The sequence below is a fragment of the Balaenoptera acutorostrata genome, chromosome 1 (genome assembly GCF_949987535.1).
Source record: "Balaenoptera acutorostrata chromosome 1, mBalAcu1.1, whole genome shotgun sequence".
Lineage (NCBI taxonomy): Eukaryota > Metazoa > Chordata > Mammalia > Artiodactyla > Balaenopteridae > Balaenoptera > Balaenoptera acutorostrata.
Window position 1 is genome coordinate 136202029 of NC_080064.1, and position 20290 is coordinate 136222318.

Below are 20290 nucleotides of genomic sequence, written 5' to 3' on the forward strand. Positions count from 1 at the left end.
CAAAAATGGGCAGAAGACCTAAATAGACATTTCGCCAAAGAAGACATACAGATGGCCAAGAAGCATATGAAAAGCTGCTCAACATCACTAATCATTAGAGAAATGCAAATCAAAACTACAATGAGTTATCACTTCACACCAGTTAGAATGGGCATCATCAGAAAATCTACAAACAACAAATGCTGGAGAGGGTGTGGAGAAAAGGGAACCCTCTTGCACTGTTGCAATTTAGGAATGCAAACTGATACAGCCACTATGGAGAACAGTATGGAGGTTCCTTAAAAAACTAAAAATAGAATTACCATAGGACCCAGCAATCTCACTACTGGGCATATACCCAGAGAAAACCATAATTCAAAAAGACACATGCACCCCAAGGTTCACTGCAGCACTATTTACAATAGCCAGGTTGTGGAAGCAACCTAAATGCCCATTGACAGACAAATGGATAAAGAAGATGTAGTACATATATACAATGGAATATTACTCAGCCATAAAAAGGAACGAAATTGGGTCATTTTTAGAGACATGGATGGATCTAGAGACTGTCATACAAAGTAAGTCAGAAGGATAAAAACAAACATCGTATATTAACGCATATATGTGGAACCTAGAAAAATGGTACAGATGAACTGGTTTGCAGGGCAGAAATAGAGACACAGATGAGGAGAACAAATGTATGGACACCAAGGGAGGAAAGTGGCGGGGGGGGGGGGGGTGGGATGAATTGGGAGATTGCGATTGACATATATACGCTAACATGTATAAAATGGATAACTAATGAGAACCTGCTCTATAAAAAAATAAATAAACTAAAATTTAAAAAAAAAACCTTCCCTTTCACCACTGATCTGCATATCTACCTTCACCACAGGGTAAACTCTTAATTACCTTTCAGTTAGATTTTACATTTTTTATTGTGCCCCTTTTGTTACAGCAGTCTTAGAATACATTATAATAACTTAATGGGTAAATGCCCTTGTAATTATTATACCTCTGAAGCATTCATTCTATAAATAACCATTAAAGTCAATTGGGCACACTCTCTACCGACCTTTAAAAAATATTCTTGAGGATTTTTAATTGGAATCACATTAAGTTATGGTTATTGGTCTATTCAAAATGTTCAACAATTGCTTTAACCTATTTTAATATTTTTAATTTTCCTTGAAAATTATACATTTTATTAAGACTGCTATTTTTATTAATATGCATCAGCACTAAGTTATTTTAATCTACTCAATATTATAATAGCCAATTTCAATTATATATTGTAACATACAGTATCTTTTTTATTTCTCTCTACATTTGCCATCTTAAGTTTTTCCCAGTTTCTTGAGTTCAATGCCTAGTTCATTTATTTTTATTTGCATCTAAAAATGAATTCATTTAATGATACAATTTTTTAGGAAAATTCTGACCAAAATTTCATAAATTTTGATATATAATATTTTCACTAGCATTATTTTCTGAATTGTTTTTAGCAATGTCTATATACTCTTTAACACAACGGTATTAAGAGAAGTCTTTAGTTTACTCTCTTCCAGATTATCTCAGTAGTTATCTATTTGAGGTTCTGATTCAGAGAATGTAAATGGTACAATTTATTCTGTTTTAGAATCAATCCAGTTTTCTAAATGCTCTAAGATTACTATAAATAATGTATATCCCTTGATGCAAAGTATAAAGTGAGACAAGTACCTATTAAACCAAGTTTGACTCATCTCAAACAAAGAAAAAATCCAATGTCTTTATAATGATGTAAGAAAATCATGCACCAAAGTGGCCTCTGTCATGTTTCTTACCTCAGTTCTATTTTTCTCCTCCTTCCTCATTCCTCTCCAGCCATACTGGACTTCTGGACTGTGTCTGGCATTCTTGTACCTTAAGGCTTATGCACTTATTTTCACTCAGCCTAGATCTTCCCGGAGATATTCACATAGCTTGCTCCCTCACCTCCTCTTTGTTCAAAGGTAATCTATTCTTATTACTATTAGTATCTCTCCAACTAGAATGAAAGTTTGGCTACAGCATGAATTTTTTTTTTTAATTTATTTTATTTATTTTTGGCTGTGTTGGGTCTTCGTTTCTGTGCGAGGGCTTTCTCCAGTTGCGGCGAGTGGGGGCCACTCTTCACCGCGGTGCACGGGACTCTCACTGTCGTGGCCTCTCCCATTGCAGAGCACAGGCTCCAGACGCGCAGGCTCAGTAGTTGTGGCTCACGGGCTTAGTTGCTCCGCGGCATGTGGGATCTTCCCAGACCAGGGCTCGAACCCATGTCCCCTGCATTGGCAGGCAGATTCTCAACCACTGCGCCACCAGGGAAGCCCCTACAGCACGAATTTTTGTCTGTTTTGTTTTTGTTCAATAACCAGAGCCTATAATAGTGTCTGGTAAATAGGATGTACTCAAAAAAACTTTTGGTTGAATAAATTAATATTTAAAAGCACCTGCCCTGAAGCCATAATGCCTGAGTTAAAATCTCTGCTATATTACCTTGGGCAACCTCCTTAACTTCTCTTTGCCCTAGTTTCCTCCTCAGTAAAATAGAAAATAATAGTAATAGTACTTATCTCATAAGGAAGTTCTAAGAATTAAAGTAGTTAATATATGTAAAGTTCATTGAGCAATGTCCATGAATAGTAAATGCAAAATAAATGTTACCTAAATACTTTTATTTCTACTTTAATTACTTCTTGAATTATACAGTAGCCCCTCCATATCCACAGGTTCTGCATCTAAAAATTCAATCAAATGCAGGCAAAAAAAATCCACACACACACCACCCCCCCAAAAAAGAAGAAGAAATTCCAGAAAGTTCCAAAAAGCAAAACGAATTTGCAGCTGCACTGGCAACTATTTACACAGTATTCACATTATATTTAAAACTTTTTACATAGCATTTACATTATATTAGTTATTACAAGTAATCCAGAGATGACAAAGTATATAGGAGGATGTGCTACCCAGGTTATATGCAAATATACACCAATTTATCCAAGGACTTGAGCAACCTTGGATTTTGGTACCTGCAGGGGTTCCTGGAACCAATCCCCCATGGATACTGAAGGATGACTATACCTTAAAATCTCTTACCATGTTTAACTTTTAATCAATTTTTGAAAATTTCTAATAGGTTTTGCTTTATATAAATACCAATGCTTTATATTATGTCACACAAATTACTACTACTTTGTGGGATTATACCTTTCATTATGTGAAAACCTGTATCTATCTTCTATGATTTTTTCCTTGAGTTCTACTTTGGTCTATACTTTTCTTTCCTTTTTTGTTGTTTGTTTTTGTTGTATTCCTTACCATTCTTATATTTGCCAGGCTTATCCTCAACTAGTCCTTTGTTTTCAAGTCTTTCTGTGTCAATCTGTTTTAAGTCTGTCTCTTCTAAAGAGTATACCTAGAAATGAAGCCTAAGGACTTCGGCACAATATGTTATATTAGTTCTATCCCATAAGCACTAGTAGGTTTTCCTCCTCAGCAACTTCCCTGTCCTCCAGCAGATACTAAGGTTGGAGTCTCCTGAGAGACCCAGACTACTTCACCCAAAAGCACGCTTTTACTCTGCATACAGTGACTCATATGTTAGGTAGACTTCCTAAGTATTCTTTTTATCTTTATAAATTCTTTTTAAGTTTTCAGTGTGAGGATAGCAATATGTCAATGGGATTTCTAGTGGGTGGAGGTTGGAGGGATTACATTGGCTTAGTGTACAATCTCAAACCAGAAGTCTCCTTTATTATATGCAAACAGTAAAAATTAAAAAAAAAAAAAAAACACTATTCTGATTGCTTTTTTTTTTCTATTCAATTTCTATTGTTTCTAGCTTATGGAATTTGCTAGAAATTCCATATTAATGTTCTATAAATGGCAACAGTAGAAAATCTTCTCTGTTCCTCTATGTAGACTTTGTCCAAGCCCTGCAGCCAAAGAGCAATAGGAACACACCTGTAGTTGAACAAATTTTATTATTGCTCATTGTAGCGAAGAATACAGCACACTACAGGTTAAGGTAAGAGGATGTTACAAACTACTTATAGGATATAGGCCCATGTTAAGTGATTTGGGGGAGGGTTCAAGGAAGTAAGGCTTTGCTCTGGATTGGATACTGTCAAGAAGTGGGGATAATTCTGTGATTGAGTACCTTAATAAATCTTACCTAGACGAACAGAAAACTACAGTGAGACTAAAGTTGTACTTAGTAAAGAAACAGCAACTGCTCATATTAGCCATGATAGAGGTATGTTTGGTATTTTATATGGCTTGCACAGTGACTTCTTTTTGTATGTGCTTAGTAAGTTTATGAAGTGATCTTGGTTTTTGTTTCATTTCATCACCGTCCCAGAGTGACTATGTCTGATGTTGATGTTCTGTGAGATTATGTTTAAAAGGAGAACATCAAGGCCCAGCTGTGAATGCCAAGCCTGTTTCCAGGTTCAGAGACTGCTTTTCCTGTTCAAGTTCTTAAGGATGTTTCAATTTAATTCTTAAAAATTTCTCCTGATATATCCCATTGTCTTATTAAAAAAACACCTAGATCTGGTGCTTTCATGGCTGTTCAGAAACAGATACAAACCAATCTATAAACTTACTATAAAAAAACAATAGGCCAAATCCAAGCATGCAGTTGAAGATAACACAGGATATACAGAGTAGTTACACAAACTAACCATAAAAGTAATAGAGGCAGTTATTTAAGTAGTGGGGAAAGAAAAACACAAATAAAAGCTGTATGATCCGAAAGAATTTTCTTTCCACTTTGATAAAAATAACTGCACTATCACATAAAATGAATATACAAATGAACATGCCTTATTTGAATGCCTTATTTTTTTTCCTTTTAAGGAAAAAAGGATATTATAAAGGATACTGTAAGGACAATTTGTAAAATCTACTGAGTAAGATATAGGGATTAGATAATAGCACCATATCAACATTAACTTCTTGAATTTTAAAGTTATATTGTGATTACATAGGACAATATCCTTGATTTTAAGGAAATATACACTGGGGTATTTAGAGATAAAGGAACATTATGTCTGTACCCTGCTCAAACATCCAAAGAAAAAATTTTATGTGTGTATATGTAAAAGAGAGACAGAATGAGAATGATAAAGCAAATGTGATCAAATGTTAATATCTGGATAATCTGCATACAGTATATAAAGGAATTATTTTTTACCATTCTTGTAACTTCTAAGTCTGAAGTTATTTCAATGTGAAAAGTTAAAAAAAAAAAAAACCAGTCTGGCCTAAAAATTATATTTGACAAATATCAGCATCCCCTAGTCAGAGATGAAGACAGTAAAAATCAAAATAATCATACAATTAATTAAAGAATAGGAGAAGCCGGAGTCTATTTTACTCAAGCCTGTAGTTTACTTTCCACAGAAAAGCTACATGTTTCAACATAATAATGGGTAATTCATCAATAAATTACAACTTTCCTATCTCTGAGAGAAACAATGCCCTGATTACTCATAATTTCCTCTTATGGTATTTCCTTCCTCTCAAGGTCTGATGTTACCAGTATATTAAAAAAATTTTTTAACTCAGTGATGAGCAAATATATATCTGATTATGTATCAGAGCTATTCAAGTCCTAATCAATGCCACAGCATTCAAAACAGCTGTCTTTATGACAGGACATTCCAGTAAACTCATCTGTGATTTTACAACTCAGGTGATTATATTTATGGTACCACTAGAACATACTGTTAGATGTATCATTTACCTGAGAACTGCCACTGAAACCTGGAGGTTGGCTGTATTCTGTGGAATCAATAATACTACTGCAAAATGAAGAAAGAAAAATGTGATTTCAGTTTTTACATTCTCTTAGCAACAAAAAAAGTAAATCTAAAATATATCATATATAAATCCAATATTTCTAATTTCTAAGCAAAGAAAATATTTATTACCAATAATTTAATTAGACATCAAATAAATACATATCCCATAAACAAAAAATTAGTAAATATTTAAACAATTTACCCCTTCATCCCACCACCTTAAATATACCCACCTTGAAAGAATGTCAGTAGGGAATAATCATAAGATAGGTGTATATATAGAAGTATTTCCTACAATTTCATTTTCAAATAGGTTAATAAGCTGTTTGAACTCTAAGGAAAAGAGGACTTAGAATATTGGGAAAAGAGCACAAGCATGAAATCAAAAGCTATGGTCAACAGATCCTGTTATGACACTAGAGCTACTGCCCTTGGACAAATACCTTATAATAACTGTTTCCGTATCTGCAAAGTGAGATGAGTGGAGACTAGCTATCTCTAGCTATATCTAGAGTCCCTTCAAGCTCCAAAATGTTATGATAATCACCTCACGTGAAAGAAAACTATCAAAGGAATGGAAGAAATGGTAAAATACCAATAATCTTTCTTTCATAACCCAAAATCTATATTCTAATTACCTCTGCCCTAGTGGAACATAATCTACTTTCTCTATTGGTTCTTTCTATTTGATTATATTCTCTGTGCATTTTCCTACCTAACCCTAGAAAAACCTCTAGAAGTCCCAACTAGCTTTTCTTCCTAAGAGTTCTATCTTACCATATCTATCTTATCACTTCACTCTTATCTCCTACCCTTCTTTAAATAAATTAGCCTACGAGGACTATTAACACCTGAAAATTATATAACTTATACATCAACCATGACAGATCAACAGTTTTTTACATTTTTAAAAATTCTTCCCTATTTCTACTATAGAAATGTTTATATTTTTGTCTACCCTAATGAAATTTAAGCAATTAAGTGTACTAATTTCAGTGCGTCTCTTTACATAAATATACAAAATCATTATTCACTTCAGTACTCAAATAATCACAAAGGTTATAATATGAGAGGCACTCTTAAGAGTACAGAGTGGGTTTGAATTTCACCTGTTAGCAGCTAAATGACTCTGGGCAAGTTATTGATCTTATTTGGCCTCTAGCTTCTCCATCTGCTAAATGAGTAAGATACTTCAGAGAGGTATAAGATTTAATTAAGTGGGTTAATTTCTCAATACAATGCCAAAAAAAGGTAGATGCTCAATAAATTTTACCCTTTATTAATAAAATTCGTCAATAACATACAACCTTACGCTTTCAAAAATATAATAAATGAGATGCAACTGTCTTCACAGTAGTCTTTTTTTATAAAGCAATACATAATAATAGATATTCGCTGTGTTCTTAACCATTCCTATAGTAAGACTTATGTAAGAAAGACCCTTCAAAGCACTTATACTACAAATTAAAGAATTAACACAATCTTGTAATGAATTTCTTTTGATGAAATATAACCAATGCTCACTTTCCTTGCACAGAGTCATGAACTGATATGACAGGATCACATGCTATTTTCAGTATACTCTAACCAGGGACTAACAGGGTTAAAAATGAGGAAATGCCATGCATTCAAAAATCTGTGTTCCTTGGTCAGAATGGCCATCATCAAAAAATCTACAAACAATAAAGGCTGGAGAGGATGTGGAGAAAAGGGAACCCTCTTGCACTGTTGGTGGAAACGTAAATTGATACAGTCACTATGGAGAACAGTATGGAGGTTTCTTAAAAAACTAAAAATAGAACTACCATATGACCCAGCAATCCCACTACTGGGCATATACCCTGAGAAAACCATAATTCAAAAAGAGACGTGTACCACAATGTTCATGCATCACTATTTACAATAGCCAGGACATGGAAGCAACCTAAGTGTCTATCGACAGATGAATGGATAAAGAAGATGTGGCACATATATACAATGGAATATTACTCAACCATAAAAAGAAATGAAATTGAGTTATTTGTAGTTAGGTGGATGGACCTAGAGACTGTCATACAGAATGAAGTAGGTCAGAAAGAGAAAAATAAATACCGTATGCTGACACATATATATGGAATCTAAAAAAAAAAAAAAAAAATGGTTCTAATGAACCTAGGGGCAGGACAGGAGTAAAGATGCAAATGTAGAGAATGGACTTGAGGACATGGGGAGGGGGAAGGGTAAGCTGGGACGAAGTGAGAGAGTAGCATGGACATATATACACTACCAAATGTAAAACAGATAGCCAGTGGGAAGCAGCTGCATAGCACAGGGAGATCAGCTCGGTGCTTTGTGACCACCTAGAGGGGTGGGATAGGGCGGGTGGGAGGGAGACGCAAGAGGGAGGGGATATGGGGATATATGTATGCATATGGCTGATTCACTTTGTTATACAGCAGAAACTAACACAACATTGTAAAGCAATTATACTCCAATAAAGATGTTAAAAAAAAAATCTGTGTTCCTTCCACTAATGAAACCCAATTCCCTATTATCTGTATAAACATTAATAAAATTATTAAGCTGCATATTTAGAGGTTGACAGAACAGAACTATTTCTAGATATAATTATTTTATGGTGTTGTAATTCAGACTTCTTTGACTGCAGGCTGGAACAATGATATTGATATATCAGTGTATATAGTGAGATAACACTATATTTCAAATACATGTTTAAAAATAGTACTCATCAGATTGTTGAAGGTATTGAAATTACAGGTATTAAATGGTATTTTATTAATAATAACTGCAGAGTTTGAAATTTATTTTATTTCAGATCTTTTTTTTTTTTTTTATAATTTTTATTTTTATTTTTATTTATTATTTATGGCTGTGTTGGGTCTTCGTTTCTGTGTGAGGGCTTTCTCTAGTTGTGGCAAGCGGGGGCCACTCTTCATCGCGGTGCACGGGCCTCTCACTATCGCGGCCTCTCTTGTTGCGGAGCACAGGCTCCAGACGCGCAGGCTCAGTAATTGCGGCTCACGGGCCCAGCTGCTCTGAGGCATGTGGGATCTTCCCAGACCAGGGCACGAACCCGTGTCCCCTGCATCGGCAGGCAGATTCTCAACCACTGCGCCACCAGGGAAGCCCTTTATTTCAGATCTTAATCTTATTCACTAAGAAAATTTATTAATGCATACACAACTGCAACAGAAGCAATCTGAGAAAATAAATCCCTTTAATTCTGCTTTTTAAAATGTGTGTGTGTGTGTGTGTGCGTGTGTGTGTGTGTGTGCGTGTGTGTGTGTGTGTGTTTCTCTGTGTGTATAAAGTAACATGATTAGAAGAGAATATTAGAAAGCACTGCCTGGGCTGGGTTCTCTTGATTCTGGTGCTATTCTACTTCTTATCTCTGAGTTAGCGACAATCCACAGATGGTAATGACAACAGCAATATTAATAGCTACCATTTACTGAGCATTTACCATGCTCTAGGCACTGACCTGAGTAACTTAAACTTCATAACTCAGGTAGACACTATTATTATTCCCATTTCTCAAGTGAGGAAACTCAGCCACTGACAGATTATACATTTGGCCCAAGTTAACAAAGTTAGCCAATAGCAGAGTTAGGATTCAAAGCCATGCAGTCAGGTTCTAGAGTCTACACTGAACCACCATGCTATGCTCCCTAGGCACATCATATTCTACAACTGAAGAGTGAGGAAATCCTGGATTAGCCCAACCCACTTCATAGACATAATTTAAGGAGAAAAGTGAAAAAAACGGCAACCTATAAATATGAGAGTCATCAATTATTTCAAATACATGTCAAATAAATAACTTGAAATTATTTCAAATAAATTATAAAAATAAAGCCACCAAAAATGGCAAGGGCAAGAAGAAAATTTCAAGATAGTAATTAAAACTGAGTTAGGAATAATACACTTTATTCATGATGGGGAAAATAAGATGATAAAAAAATTCTTAATGTTCTTGCTAGTGACAACGAGGAGCTCAGCTAAAAACATATGAAAACTATACAGCTGTTAATCCAAGTTACAAGGGAAATTCACAGTTATGCAAGTAGATGTCACAAAACTACTTACTGTCACTTAAATTATTTGCTTCCAAAGGCAAAGATATACTTTGTAATTAAAAGATAGACTTTTACAAATGAACTTATATACAAAACAGAAACAGATTCAAAGACACAGAAAACAAATTTATGGTACCAAAAGGGAAATGGGGGGGAGGGATAAATTAGGAGTTTGGGATTAACAGATACACACCACTATATATAAAATAGATAATCAACAAGGACCTACTGTACAGCACAGGGACCTATACTATTTTGTAATGACCTATAAGGGAAAAAAAATCTGAAAAACAATATATATATATATATGTATATGTATTTATGTGTGTATTTGTATATATATGTATGCATGTGTGTATGTGTATATATATATATAATTGAATCACATTGCAGTACACCTGAAACTAACACAACATTGCAAATCAACTATCCTTCAATTTAAACAAAAGAAATAAAAAATATGTTTAAATAAATAATAAAAAAAAGACTGTTAAGTCAATTTCACATATAAGCTATATCTATAATGAATAGGAAGCTAAGAGAAAACAGTGTTTCACTCTTGGTAAAAATAGTGGGTAACTAGTTTTAGACTGGGCTTTTACTTGAAAAAGGATAATTCACATTCAAATACCAATAGGCACAAAATTAATTAAATGATAGAGGATTTTAATATGTGAGCAAAATAAAATGTATTGAGATAATTTAAGGCTGAACATAAAGAAAATAACATTATGAGGTTTTTAAATAAATAATGGAATTGAATTAACCAAAAAAAAAAAAAAATCTGTGTACACACATGAAATTAGACTAATTTCTGTCACTGATTTGTTTTTCCATTAGTATAAACTTAACACAGAATAAACTCTACATTCAATAAACAATATGGGGCTACTGCCAAACCCCCTTCCTTTCCAGCATTCTACATAAAATTACTGAACCAGTTTCCCAAAACTGAGCAACGTGAGAAATGTGTAACATGAAAATAATCTGACTTATAAATTTTAATAATGACTAATTAAAACCAAATATGACTTTAATTTTTTTTAAATAGTAAAGTCTGTGACTATTTTATTGGCTTTCTACCAAGGCAGTAATCCCCAGTATTATAAACAGATGAAAGCTAAATCACTTGCTCTCCTCAAAATAATGCTTTTCTGTCACTTACTTAACATAGAAGCATTGAATTTCAAATTAATGGTAAACGTCACTTACTAAAAAACCAAAATTTTCGTGACCCCAGTTTTGCAGACACCTCAGGAGATACTAGAAATCACTCTTCAGTTTTGATTTTTCCTTTCTAATTCCACATACCCTTTAACATTTGACAAAACTATTCAAACAAATCATACAAAATCAACATGACATCTATTGAGTGCGACCATCTACTAAGTGCTTATTATGTGTCAGATATTATTCTCTCATTTCTTTACATGTATTACCACATTTTATCAGTCAAGACTGGTATTATTATCCTCATTTTAATAATGAGAAAACTGAGGTGTACAGAAGTTAATAATAAACTTGCCTAAGGTCAAACTGCTAATAAGGTGTGGAATTGAAATTTGAACCCAGGCAGTATAATTCCAGAATTCTTATGTAAGACTGCCAAAGTGACATGTTTTCTCTTCTTGAAGAATCACTGCCCTGCCATTTTTGAACGATAAGTTTCTATTGATCTTCTTTTTGATGTTTTATTATTAACTCGATGATCTCCAAAACCGTTTTACCTCCCAAGGTTTTACAGGCTCCAGAGTAAGGATGTCTGCTTTAGAATACTGATTATGCTACTAACTATGTGAGGCTGGGCAAATTGCTTCATCTCTATGACTCAATTTACTTCATTTGTAAAATGAAAAGGACACACGGCATTTATTCTGAGGGCTATATGAGATAATACATGTAAATTACAAAACAGTACCTAATACACATATGTATGTTACTCTGACAGTTACAACTTTTGCAAATGCAATTCTCTAGGACAGTAATAATTTCCTGATTTTGATGCAAAATTCAATTGAAAATTAACATGAAATCTTTTCTTCTACAGTGTCTCGGACTCATTAGAATAGACAGTACTACTACTCATCTTGTGGTATTTGTAAGAATTTCAACAAGATATTACAACAAATTTTATACAACAGATTTTATACAAATAAACATCGGTGATTTCAATGGCCTTTTCAGCAATATACAGTTTGGCTTTTAAAAATATTGGGCTTGGGACCTCCCTGGTGGTCCAGTGGTTAAGACTTCACGCTCCCAATGGAGGTGACCCAGGTTCGATCCCTGGTCAGGGAACTAGATCCCGAATGCCGCAACTAAGAGCCTGCATGTCACAACTTAAAATCCCGCATGCCCTAACAAAGATCCTGCAACTGAGATCTGAAGCAGACAAATAAATAAATAAATAAATATTTTTAAAAATAATAATAAATAAATAATAAAATTAAAATTTAAAAATGAAAATATTGGGCTCAAAAAAATTACATAAAACCATATGATCATCTCAATAGATGCAGAGAAAGCTTTCGACAAAATTCAACACCCATTTATGACAAAAACCCTCCAGAAAGTAGGCATAGAGGGAACTTACCTCAACATAATAAAGGCCATATATGACAAACCCACAGCCAACATCGTCCTCAATGGTGAAAAACTGTAGCCATTTCCACTAAGACCAGAAACAAGACAAGGTTGCCCACTCTCACCACTATTATTCAACATAGTTTTGGAAGTTCTAGTCACAGCAATCAGAGAAGAAAAAGAAATAAAAGGAATCCATATCGGAAAAGAAGAAGTAAAGCTGTCACTGTTTGCAGATGACATGACACTATACATAGAGAATCCTAAAGATGCTACTAGAAAACTACTAGAGCTAATCAATGAATCTGGTAAAGTAGCAGGATACAAAATTAATGCACAGAAATCTCTTAGGTTTCTATACACTAATGATGAAAAATCTGAAAGTGAAATCAAGAAAACACTCCCATTTACCACTGCAACAAAAAGAATAAAATACCTAGGAATAAACCTACCTAAGGAGACAAAAGACCTGCATGCAGAAAATTATAAGACACTGATGAAAGAAATTAAAGATGATACAAACAGATGGAGAGATCACCATATTCTTGGATTGGAAGAATCAACATTGTGAAAATGACTCTACTACCCAAAGCAATCTACAGATTCAATGCAATCCCTATCAAACTACCACTGGCATTTTTCACAGAACTAGAACAAAAAATTTCACAATTTGTATGGAAACACAAAAGACCCCCGAATAGCCAAAGCAATCTTGAGAACGAAAAACGGAGCTGGAGGAATCAGGATCCATGACTTCATACAATACTACAAAGCTACAGTAATCAAGACAGTATGGTACAAGCACAAAAACAGAAATATAGATCAATGGAACAGGATAGAAAGCCCAGAGAGAAACCCACGCACATATGGTCACCTTATCTTTGATAAAGGAGGCAAGAATATACAATGGAGAAAAGACAGCCTCTTCAGTAAGTGGTGCTGGGAAAACTGGACAGCTACATGTAAAAGAATGAAATTAGAACACTCCCTAACACCATACACAAAAATAAACTCAAAATGGATTAAGACCTAAATGTAAGGCCAGACACTATCAAACTCTCAGAGGAAAACATAGGCAGAACACTCTATGACATAAATCACAGCAAGATCCTTTTTGACCCACCTCCTAGAGAAATGGAAATAATAACAAAAATAAACAAATGGGACCTAATGAAACTTAAAAGCTTTTGCACAGCAAAGGAAACCATAAACAAGATGAAAAGACAACCCTCAGAATGGGAGAAAGTATTTGTAAATGAAGCAACTGACAAAGGATTAATCTCCAAAACTTACAAGCAGCTCATGCAGCTCAGTATCAAAAAAACAAACAAGCCAATCCAAAAATGGGCAGAAGATGTAAACACACGTTTCTCCAAAGATATACAGATTGCCAACAAACACATGAAAGAATGCTCAACATCATTAATCATTAGAGAAATGCAAATCAAAACTACAATGAGATATCATCTCACACTGGTCAGAATGGCCATCATCAAAAAAATCTACAAACAATAAATGCTGGAGAGGGTGTGGAGCAAAGGGAACCCTCTTGCACTATTGGTGGGAATGTAAATTGATACAGCCACTATAGAGAACAGTATGGAGGTTCCTTAAAAAACTAAAAATAGAACTACCATACAACCCAGCAATCCCACTACTGGGCATATACCCAGAGAAAACCATAACTCAAAAAGAATCATATACCACAATGTTCATTGCAGCTCTATTTACAATAGCCAGGACATGGAAGCAACCTAAGTGCCCATTGACAGATGAATGGATAAAGAAGATGTGGCACATATATACAATGGAATATTACTCTGCCATAAAAAGAAACGAAATTGAGTTATTTGTAGTGAGGTGGACGGACCTAGAGTCTGTCATACAGAGTGAAGTAAGTCACAAAGAGAAAAACAAATACCGTATGCTAACACATATATATGGAATCTAGAAAAAAAAAAAGGTCATGAAGAACCTAGGGGCAAGACGGAAATAAAGACGCAGACCTACTAGAGAATGGACTTGAGGACATGGGGAGGAGGAAGGGTAAGCTGGGACAAAATGAGAGAGTGGCATGGACACATATACACTACCAAATGTAAAATAGATAGCTAGAGGGAAGCAGCCGTATAGCACAGGGAGATCAGCTCGGTGCTTTGTGACCACCTGGAGGGGTGGGATAGGGAGAGTGGAGGGAGGGAGACGCAAGAGGGAAGAGATATGGGGATATATGTGTATGTATAACTGATTCACTTTGTTATAAAGCAGAAACTAACACCATTTTAAAGCAATTACACTCCAATAAAGATGTTAAACAAACAAAAAAAAAGATTACCTAAAACTTCAGTTCCTAAAACCCAAAACTATGAAAATCAAACACTTTTTGTCACTTTTTGAAGTGAAGACCTGACCTGAACAGATTCGATACCGTTTATCTCACTGACTGCTAACATGCATGCGTCAATGCTGAAATATTAACGTGCCTGATTATATGGAACTGTGTTGTACCCCTCCTCCAGTATATGTAATATACGGCATATGTACTGTGTTACCTTTCTAAATTGGGGAGGGAAGGGTATGGGGGCACAGACATAACACTACATAATGAAACACATCTGACTCCAAAGGTTTCCCAAAAAGGTTATGAAAACCTGTATATCATACAAGCTTTGGATTTACTTCAGGAACGAAAGGGTAGTTCAATAATAAAATTATTGGGCTCCAGAGTACATATCTATGATCTTTAGGAAAAAGAGATTCAATTTATTCTTCAAAGAACAGAAGTTATCAGAGTATTTCAAATATCCAGGAAAAACTTCCCCCAACACCCTTTGTCCCCTTCTAATGGTAGATGGTTAGAAAGGGTTGTAGATATACAGTACATAGGAGGACTGTATGAACCTAATATTATGCTGCCTTTTAAAAGGTCTGTAATTCCATAATATTACTAAAGTTTAAAAAGAAAAGCAAAAGGGCAATTCATTTTAAAGTTTTCATTATAAGAGCTTCCTCAGGGAGAAACTTACTGCTGGCAGATGTGAAAAGCAAATGTAATGGAAAATTTCTGAAAGATGGAACAGGTCTGAATCTACTGCTTTACTGCCTTTGGAAGTAAATAATTTGCTTGGTAGAATTTCAAAAACAGAATAAGCTCAAAAGAAAAAGACTGACAAAACTCATTTGTCTCCAACAAAGCTAATAAAAGTCCCAGTTTCTTAGGCTAAGTGTTGCATTTGACTCCGTTATATTCTAACCACTTATCAATGAGTGGGAATAGTTATAATAGTTACAATTTAGTTATAATTCGCAGAGGAGAAAGTTTTAATTATCAGATGATGTAATTGCCACAAATCTTAGTGTTACAAAAACCCAGGTCTCTGAAATCATCTCAGAAAAAGGTTTTAAAAACAAAGAAAGCAGAGGAAGCATTCCAAAAATAGCAACAAAAGATTCAAAGGTAGAGGATCTGAATGGCAAAAATATACTGGAACTTGGGTAGGGGAGAGACAGTAAACAGCAGAAATAGAAAATGGTGACAGCACATGAAATTTTATGCTTGCATTCAATTATCCTTATATCTAAGCTAGGGTTACAATGTATAGCTTAGGTTTTCCCAGCCTCTCCCATCCCTGACCTCCCAGAATCAAGGTACACCTATAATAAGCAAAGGGGTGAAAAGTTTCCTACATGACTCTAACCTGAAAGCGCAAAAGGCCATAAGCAAGAGAGTCTAATCACAGTAATACGATTGGAATCAACAGGGAATGGTTGTTAAATACCAATAATTTGCTTCCTTCCAAGAAACTTAATTTTAACTGTTTTGGCTCTCTCAAGCCCAGGAACATAACTCGAGGCATTTTTAAGACATTACAGAAGGATATGTAACTTTACAAAGTAGAGAGTAAAATAAATAGAAAATTTTACCCTATCTTCCCCAAAGATGAAATAAACTTAAGATAGTTATAAAACTTTAGTGTTGAATGTCAGAGCTTTCTTTTATGAAAAAGAAAATAAGTATATCTTACTTAGAGATTTTTAAAACATGTCAGTAATACAGACATATTCACTGCCCACTAAACCAGTATTTACGTATTTTTAAAGTATGATCCTCCAGGCCTACATGTGAATCTCAGGAACTCACCTCAGACCTAATGATCAGATTTTGGGGGTGGGGTTCAAAAATCTGCATGTGAAACAAGAGGTTTGGTTGACACTCATGCACATCGAAATCTGTACTATTCAGACCTCAGATTTCAGAATTAGAAAGGACTGGTAGTATCTTCACCAAGCAGTGACAATTACAGTTTATAACAAGAACCCAAAGATGTTTTTCAAAAATCCTAAAATACCTACTCATCAAACATAATTACTAAAGTTTTAAAGTTAAATGCATTTTGATTATTTTAATTACTGGAATCAAAAAGTCTATTTACACCACATTTTAAGCAGAATAATTAATTTGACAGCATAACTTATTTTCCGTCCTTTATATAACCATGTGAGCAGAGTTCTAGGGTCTGTCATATTCACAGCTGTATCTCCAGTGCCTAAAACTGTGTTTTAAGTTTAATTTTATTTATTTATTTATTCATTTATGGCTGTGTTGGGTCTTCGTTTCTGTGCGAGGGCTTTCTCTAGTTGCGGCAAGCGGGGGCCACTCTTCATCGCGGTGCGCGGGCCTCTCATTATCGCGGCCTCTCTTCTTGCGGAGCACAGGCTTCAGACGCGCAGGCTCAGTAATTGTGGCTCACGGGCCCAGTCGCTCCGTGGCATGTGGGATCTTCCCAGACCAGGGCTCGAACCCGTGTCCCCTGCATTGGCAGGCAGATTCTCAACCACTGCGCCACCAGGGAAGCCCAAAACTGTGTTTTATACATGCCTGATACACCTCCAAAAACTGGCTGAGTGACTGAAGAATTCTTCAAATATTCTAAATAAAGGAAATTGAACTATTTCAAAAAAATTTTTCATTACTTGCTGCAATTCTATTACCTATCAAATTAATGAGAAACTACAGATGTATGAAGAGTACCCTTTACATTATTGCCAAGGAAATTTGTTTTCTGTGTTTGTGTTTCTTTGTGTTTGTTCAAGTTGAAAATTCCATAAGATTCTTCAGTATCCTCCATCGCCTATGGCATCCTCTGCATGGTATAGGGTCAGAGTTAAGGCAAGTAATCCTCAGTACTCGCAACAATAAATGCAAGTGTAGCAGAGATTTCTTAAGATCTGTTCATAATCATCTAACCTTGGAAATACAAGTCCCCTATATACGAACCTTCAAGTTGCGAACTTTCAAAGATGCAAATATGTGTTCGCATGTCCAATCACATAAGTTAGTTCACGTGTCTGGTGTACACTGTCACACGCATGCCTCCTCTATAAGTGGTTGTGCTTTTGTGTACTTTACTGTACAGTACTATATAGAGTACAGTAGTACAGTATCTTTATTTCAAGCCCAGGATGTCCAGAAGCAATGGTAAAAGCAGTGGTGATGTAGCTGGTACTGCTAAGAATCACCAAGAGAGACAAGAGGAAGAAGAAGTAACTGAAGAACCGAAGAGATTCACGATACAGGAAATGGCAAGGGGATTTTCTTTGAGGAGGCACTGTTAGTTTTTGAGGCATAGGACCTGAATGTAGAACGGTACATGAAGGTTGCAGCTACCGTTCAGAATGCAATTCAGTGCTACCGTGTCATCTATGACGAGAAAAAAAGAGCTACTACCCAGACATCACTGGATTGTTTTTTCAAGAGAGTAGAGAGAATTGAATCCAGCAAGGAACCAGAACCTGTGCCATCAAACTCAGGAGTGAGCAGCTTGCCCTCCAACGCCATCAAACTCAGGAGTGAGCAGCTTGCCCTCCAACTCCTATTGCTGATGATCCTTCAGCTCTACCATCTCCCACCTCTTCTCCCTCCTCCAGTCAGTAACTCTTCTTGCCTGTTCCCTTGATGTCAGCCCCTGTATGCCAGGTGTTGTACTGTACTACTGTACTTTTCAAGGTACTGTACTATAAGATGAAAAATGTTTTCTTGATTTTTTGTGTTTGTTTTTTATGTATTATTTGTGTGAAAAGTATTATAAACCTATTACAGTACAGTACTATATAGCCGATTGTGTTAGTTGGGTACCTAGGCTAACTTTGTTGGACTTAACGAACAAATTGGACTTACGAATGCTCTCTAGGACCGAAAGTCGTTCGTATGTAGGAGACTTACTGCACGGAAAATAGTGTCAGGCTGTGTATGGAGAATTTCCTATATTGTATAATTCCCCTCCTGGATAAAGGGAAATAAATGTTATATTAAAAACTCTTTAGGTTTATGTAGAAGATTTGTTTAAAATATATAATAAATTAGGGACAAATCTGTAAGGATTAGAGTTAGACTTGACCATAAGAACATTTCAATTCCTGCGTTTTAAAAACAGTTATCTTAGGAAATTCCCCGGCAGTCCAGTGGTTAGGACTTCGCGCTTTCACTGCCAAGGGCCAGGGTTCGGTCCCTGGTTGGGAAACTAAGATCCCACAAGCCATGCAATGTGGCCAAAAAATAAATAAATAAAAGACAATGAAATAAATAAATAAATAGATAGATAAATAAATAAATAAAAATTAAAATAAAATTTAAGAACTTATCTTCCCAAGTAAAACAAAGCAGTTAAACCAATAATAATTGCCAAAAAGTACCAAAAACTTAAGCATTAATATGTGAAGAAGAAGCCATTAACACTGCTCTGGTCAGTGGTCATAATCCAGCCAAAGACCCAATATGCAATAACAGAGAAGATGGGTCCATTTTCATCCACTATACCAAAGACCCATCCCTCACCACCAACCACCCTCTCCCCATCACACATTTTTTTTTTAATGACTTGGGGGAGGGGGCATGTCATGGGGGTAAGTATAACTGCATAGAGCTGTGTGGGTGAGTTAAAGAGGAATTTCTTAACCTAGTCCAGGAGCCATTACACAATATCAAATTCCTTGAATTTTACTAGTTTATTCACTCAAATGATAAAATATACAAATTCACAAGGTACTAACTCACCATTATATTTATATATATATATATATATATATATATATATATATATATATATATATATATATATATATTCTTTATAATAGTTAAATACTTCTAACATCCATAAAGTGACCCCTTGCTTTTTCCTTCATTTTGATTCATCTGGACCTTTGGCAAAAATGACAGACACACAGGGACTTCCCTGGTGGCGCAGTGGTTAAGAATCCGCCTGCCAGTGCAGGGGACATGGTTTTGAGCCCTGGTCTGGGAAGATCCCACATGCCGCAGAGCAGCTACGCCGTGTGCCACAACTACTGAGCCTGCACTCTAGAGCCCGCGAGCCACACCTACTGAGCCCACGTGCCACAACTACTGAAGCCTGCACACCTAAGAGCCCGTGCTCCGTAACAAGGGAAGCCATCACAATGAGAAGCCCACGCAGCACAACGAAGAGTAGCCCCCACTCACCGCAACTAGAGAAAGCCTGCACACAGCAACAAAGACCCAACGCAGCCAAAAATTAAAATTAGAATTAAAAAATTAAAAAATTTAAAAAAAAAATAGAGAAAAGCTCACCCTTGGCTGGATTCTTGGGAGCAGCTGGGGTGGGGTGGGGTGGGATAGCTACTTAAGAGAGAAATCCAGGGGAATTCCCTGGTGGCACAGTGGTTAAAGAGTCCACCTGCCAATGCAGGGGACATGGGTTTGAGCCCTGCTCCAGGAGGATCCCACATGTCGCAGAGCAACTAGGCCCGTGCGCCACAACTGCTGAGCCTGTGCTCTAGAGCCCGCGA

General features: G+C 35.7%; 1 protein-coding gene across 5 annotated transcripts in view; it reads right to left on the reverse strand.

The window, feature by feature from the left end:
- The window catches only part of COP1 (COP1 E3 ubiquitin ligase), a 279203-nt gene that overhangs the window by 169580 nt on the left and 89333 nt on the right, over positions 1-20290 (reverse strand). For 4 of the 5 annotated variants that reach the window (XM_007165364.3, XM_057544833.1, XM_057544835.1 and 1 more), the window contains one exon: positions 5750-5807. The exons of the other annotated variant lie outside the window; for it this stretch is intronic. In XM_007165364.3, coding sequence (XP_007165426.3) covers positions 5750-5807 — 58 coding nt within the window. The remainder of the gene's footprint in view (positions 1-5749; positions 5808-20290) is intronic. 5 annotated transcript variants of the gene reach the window in all.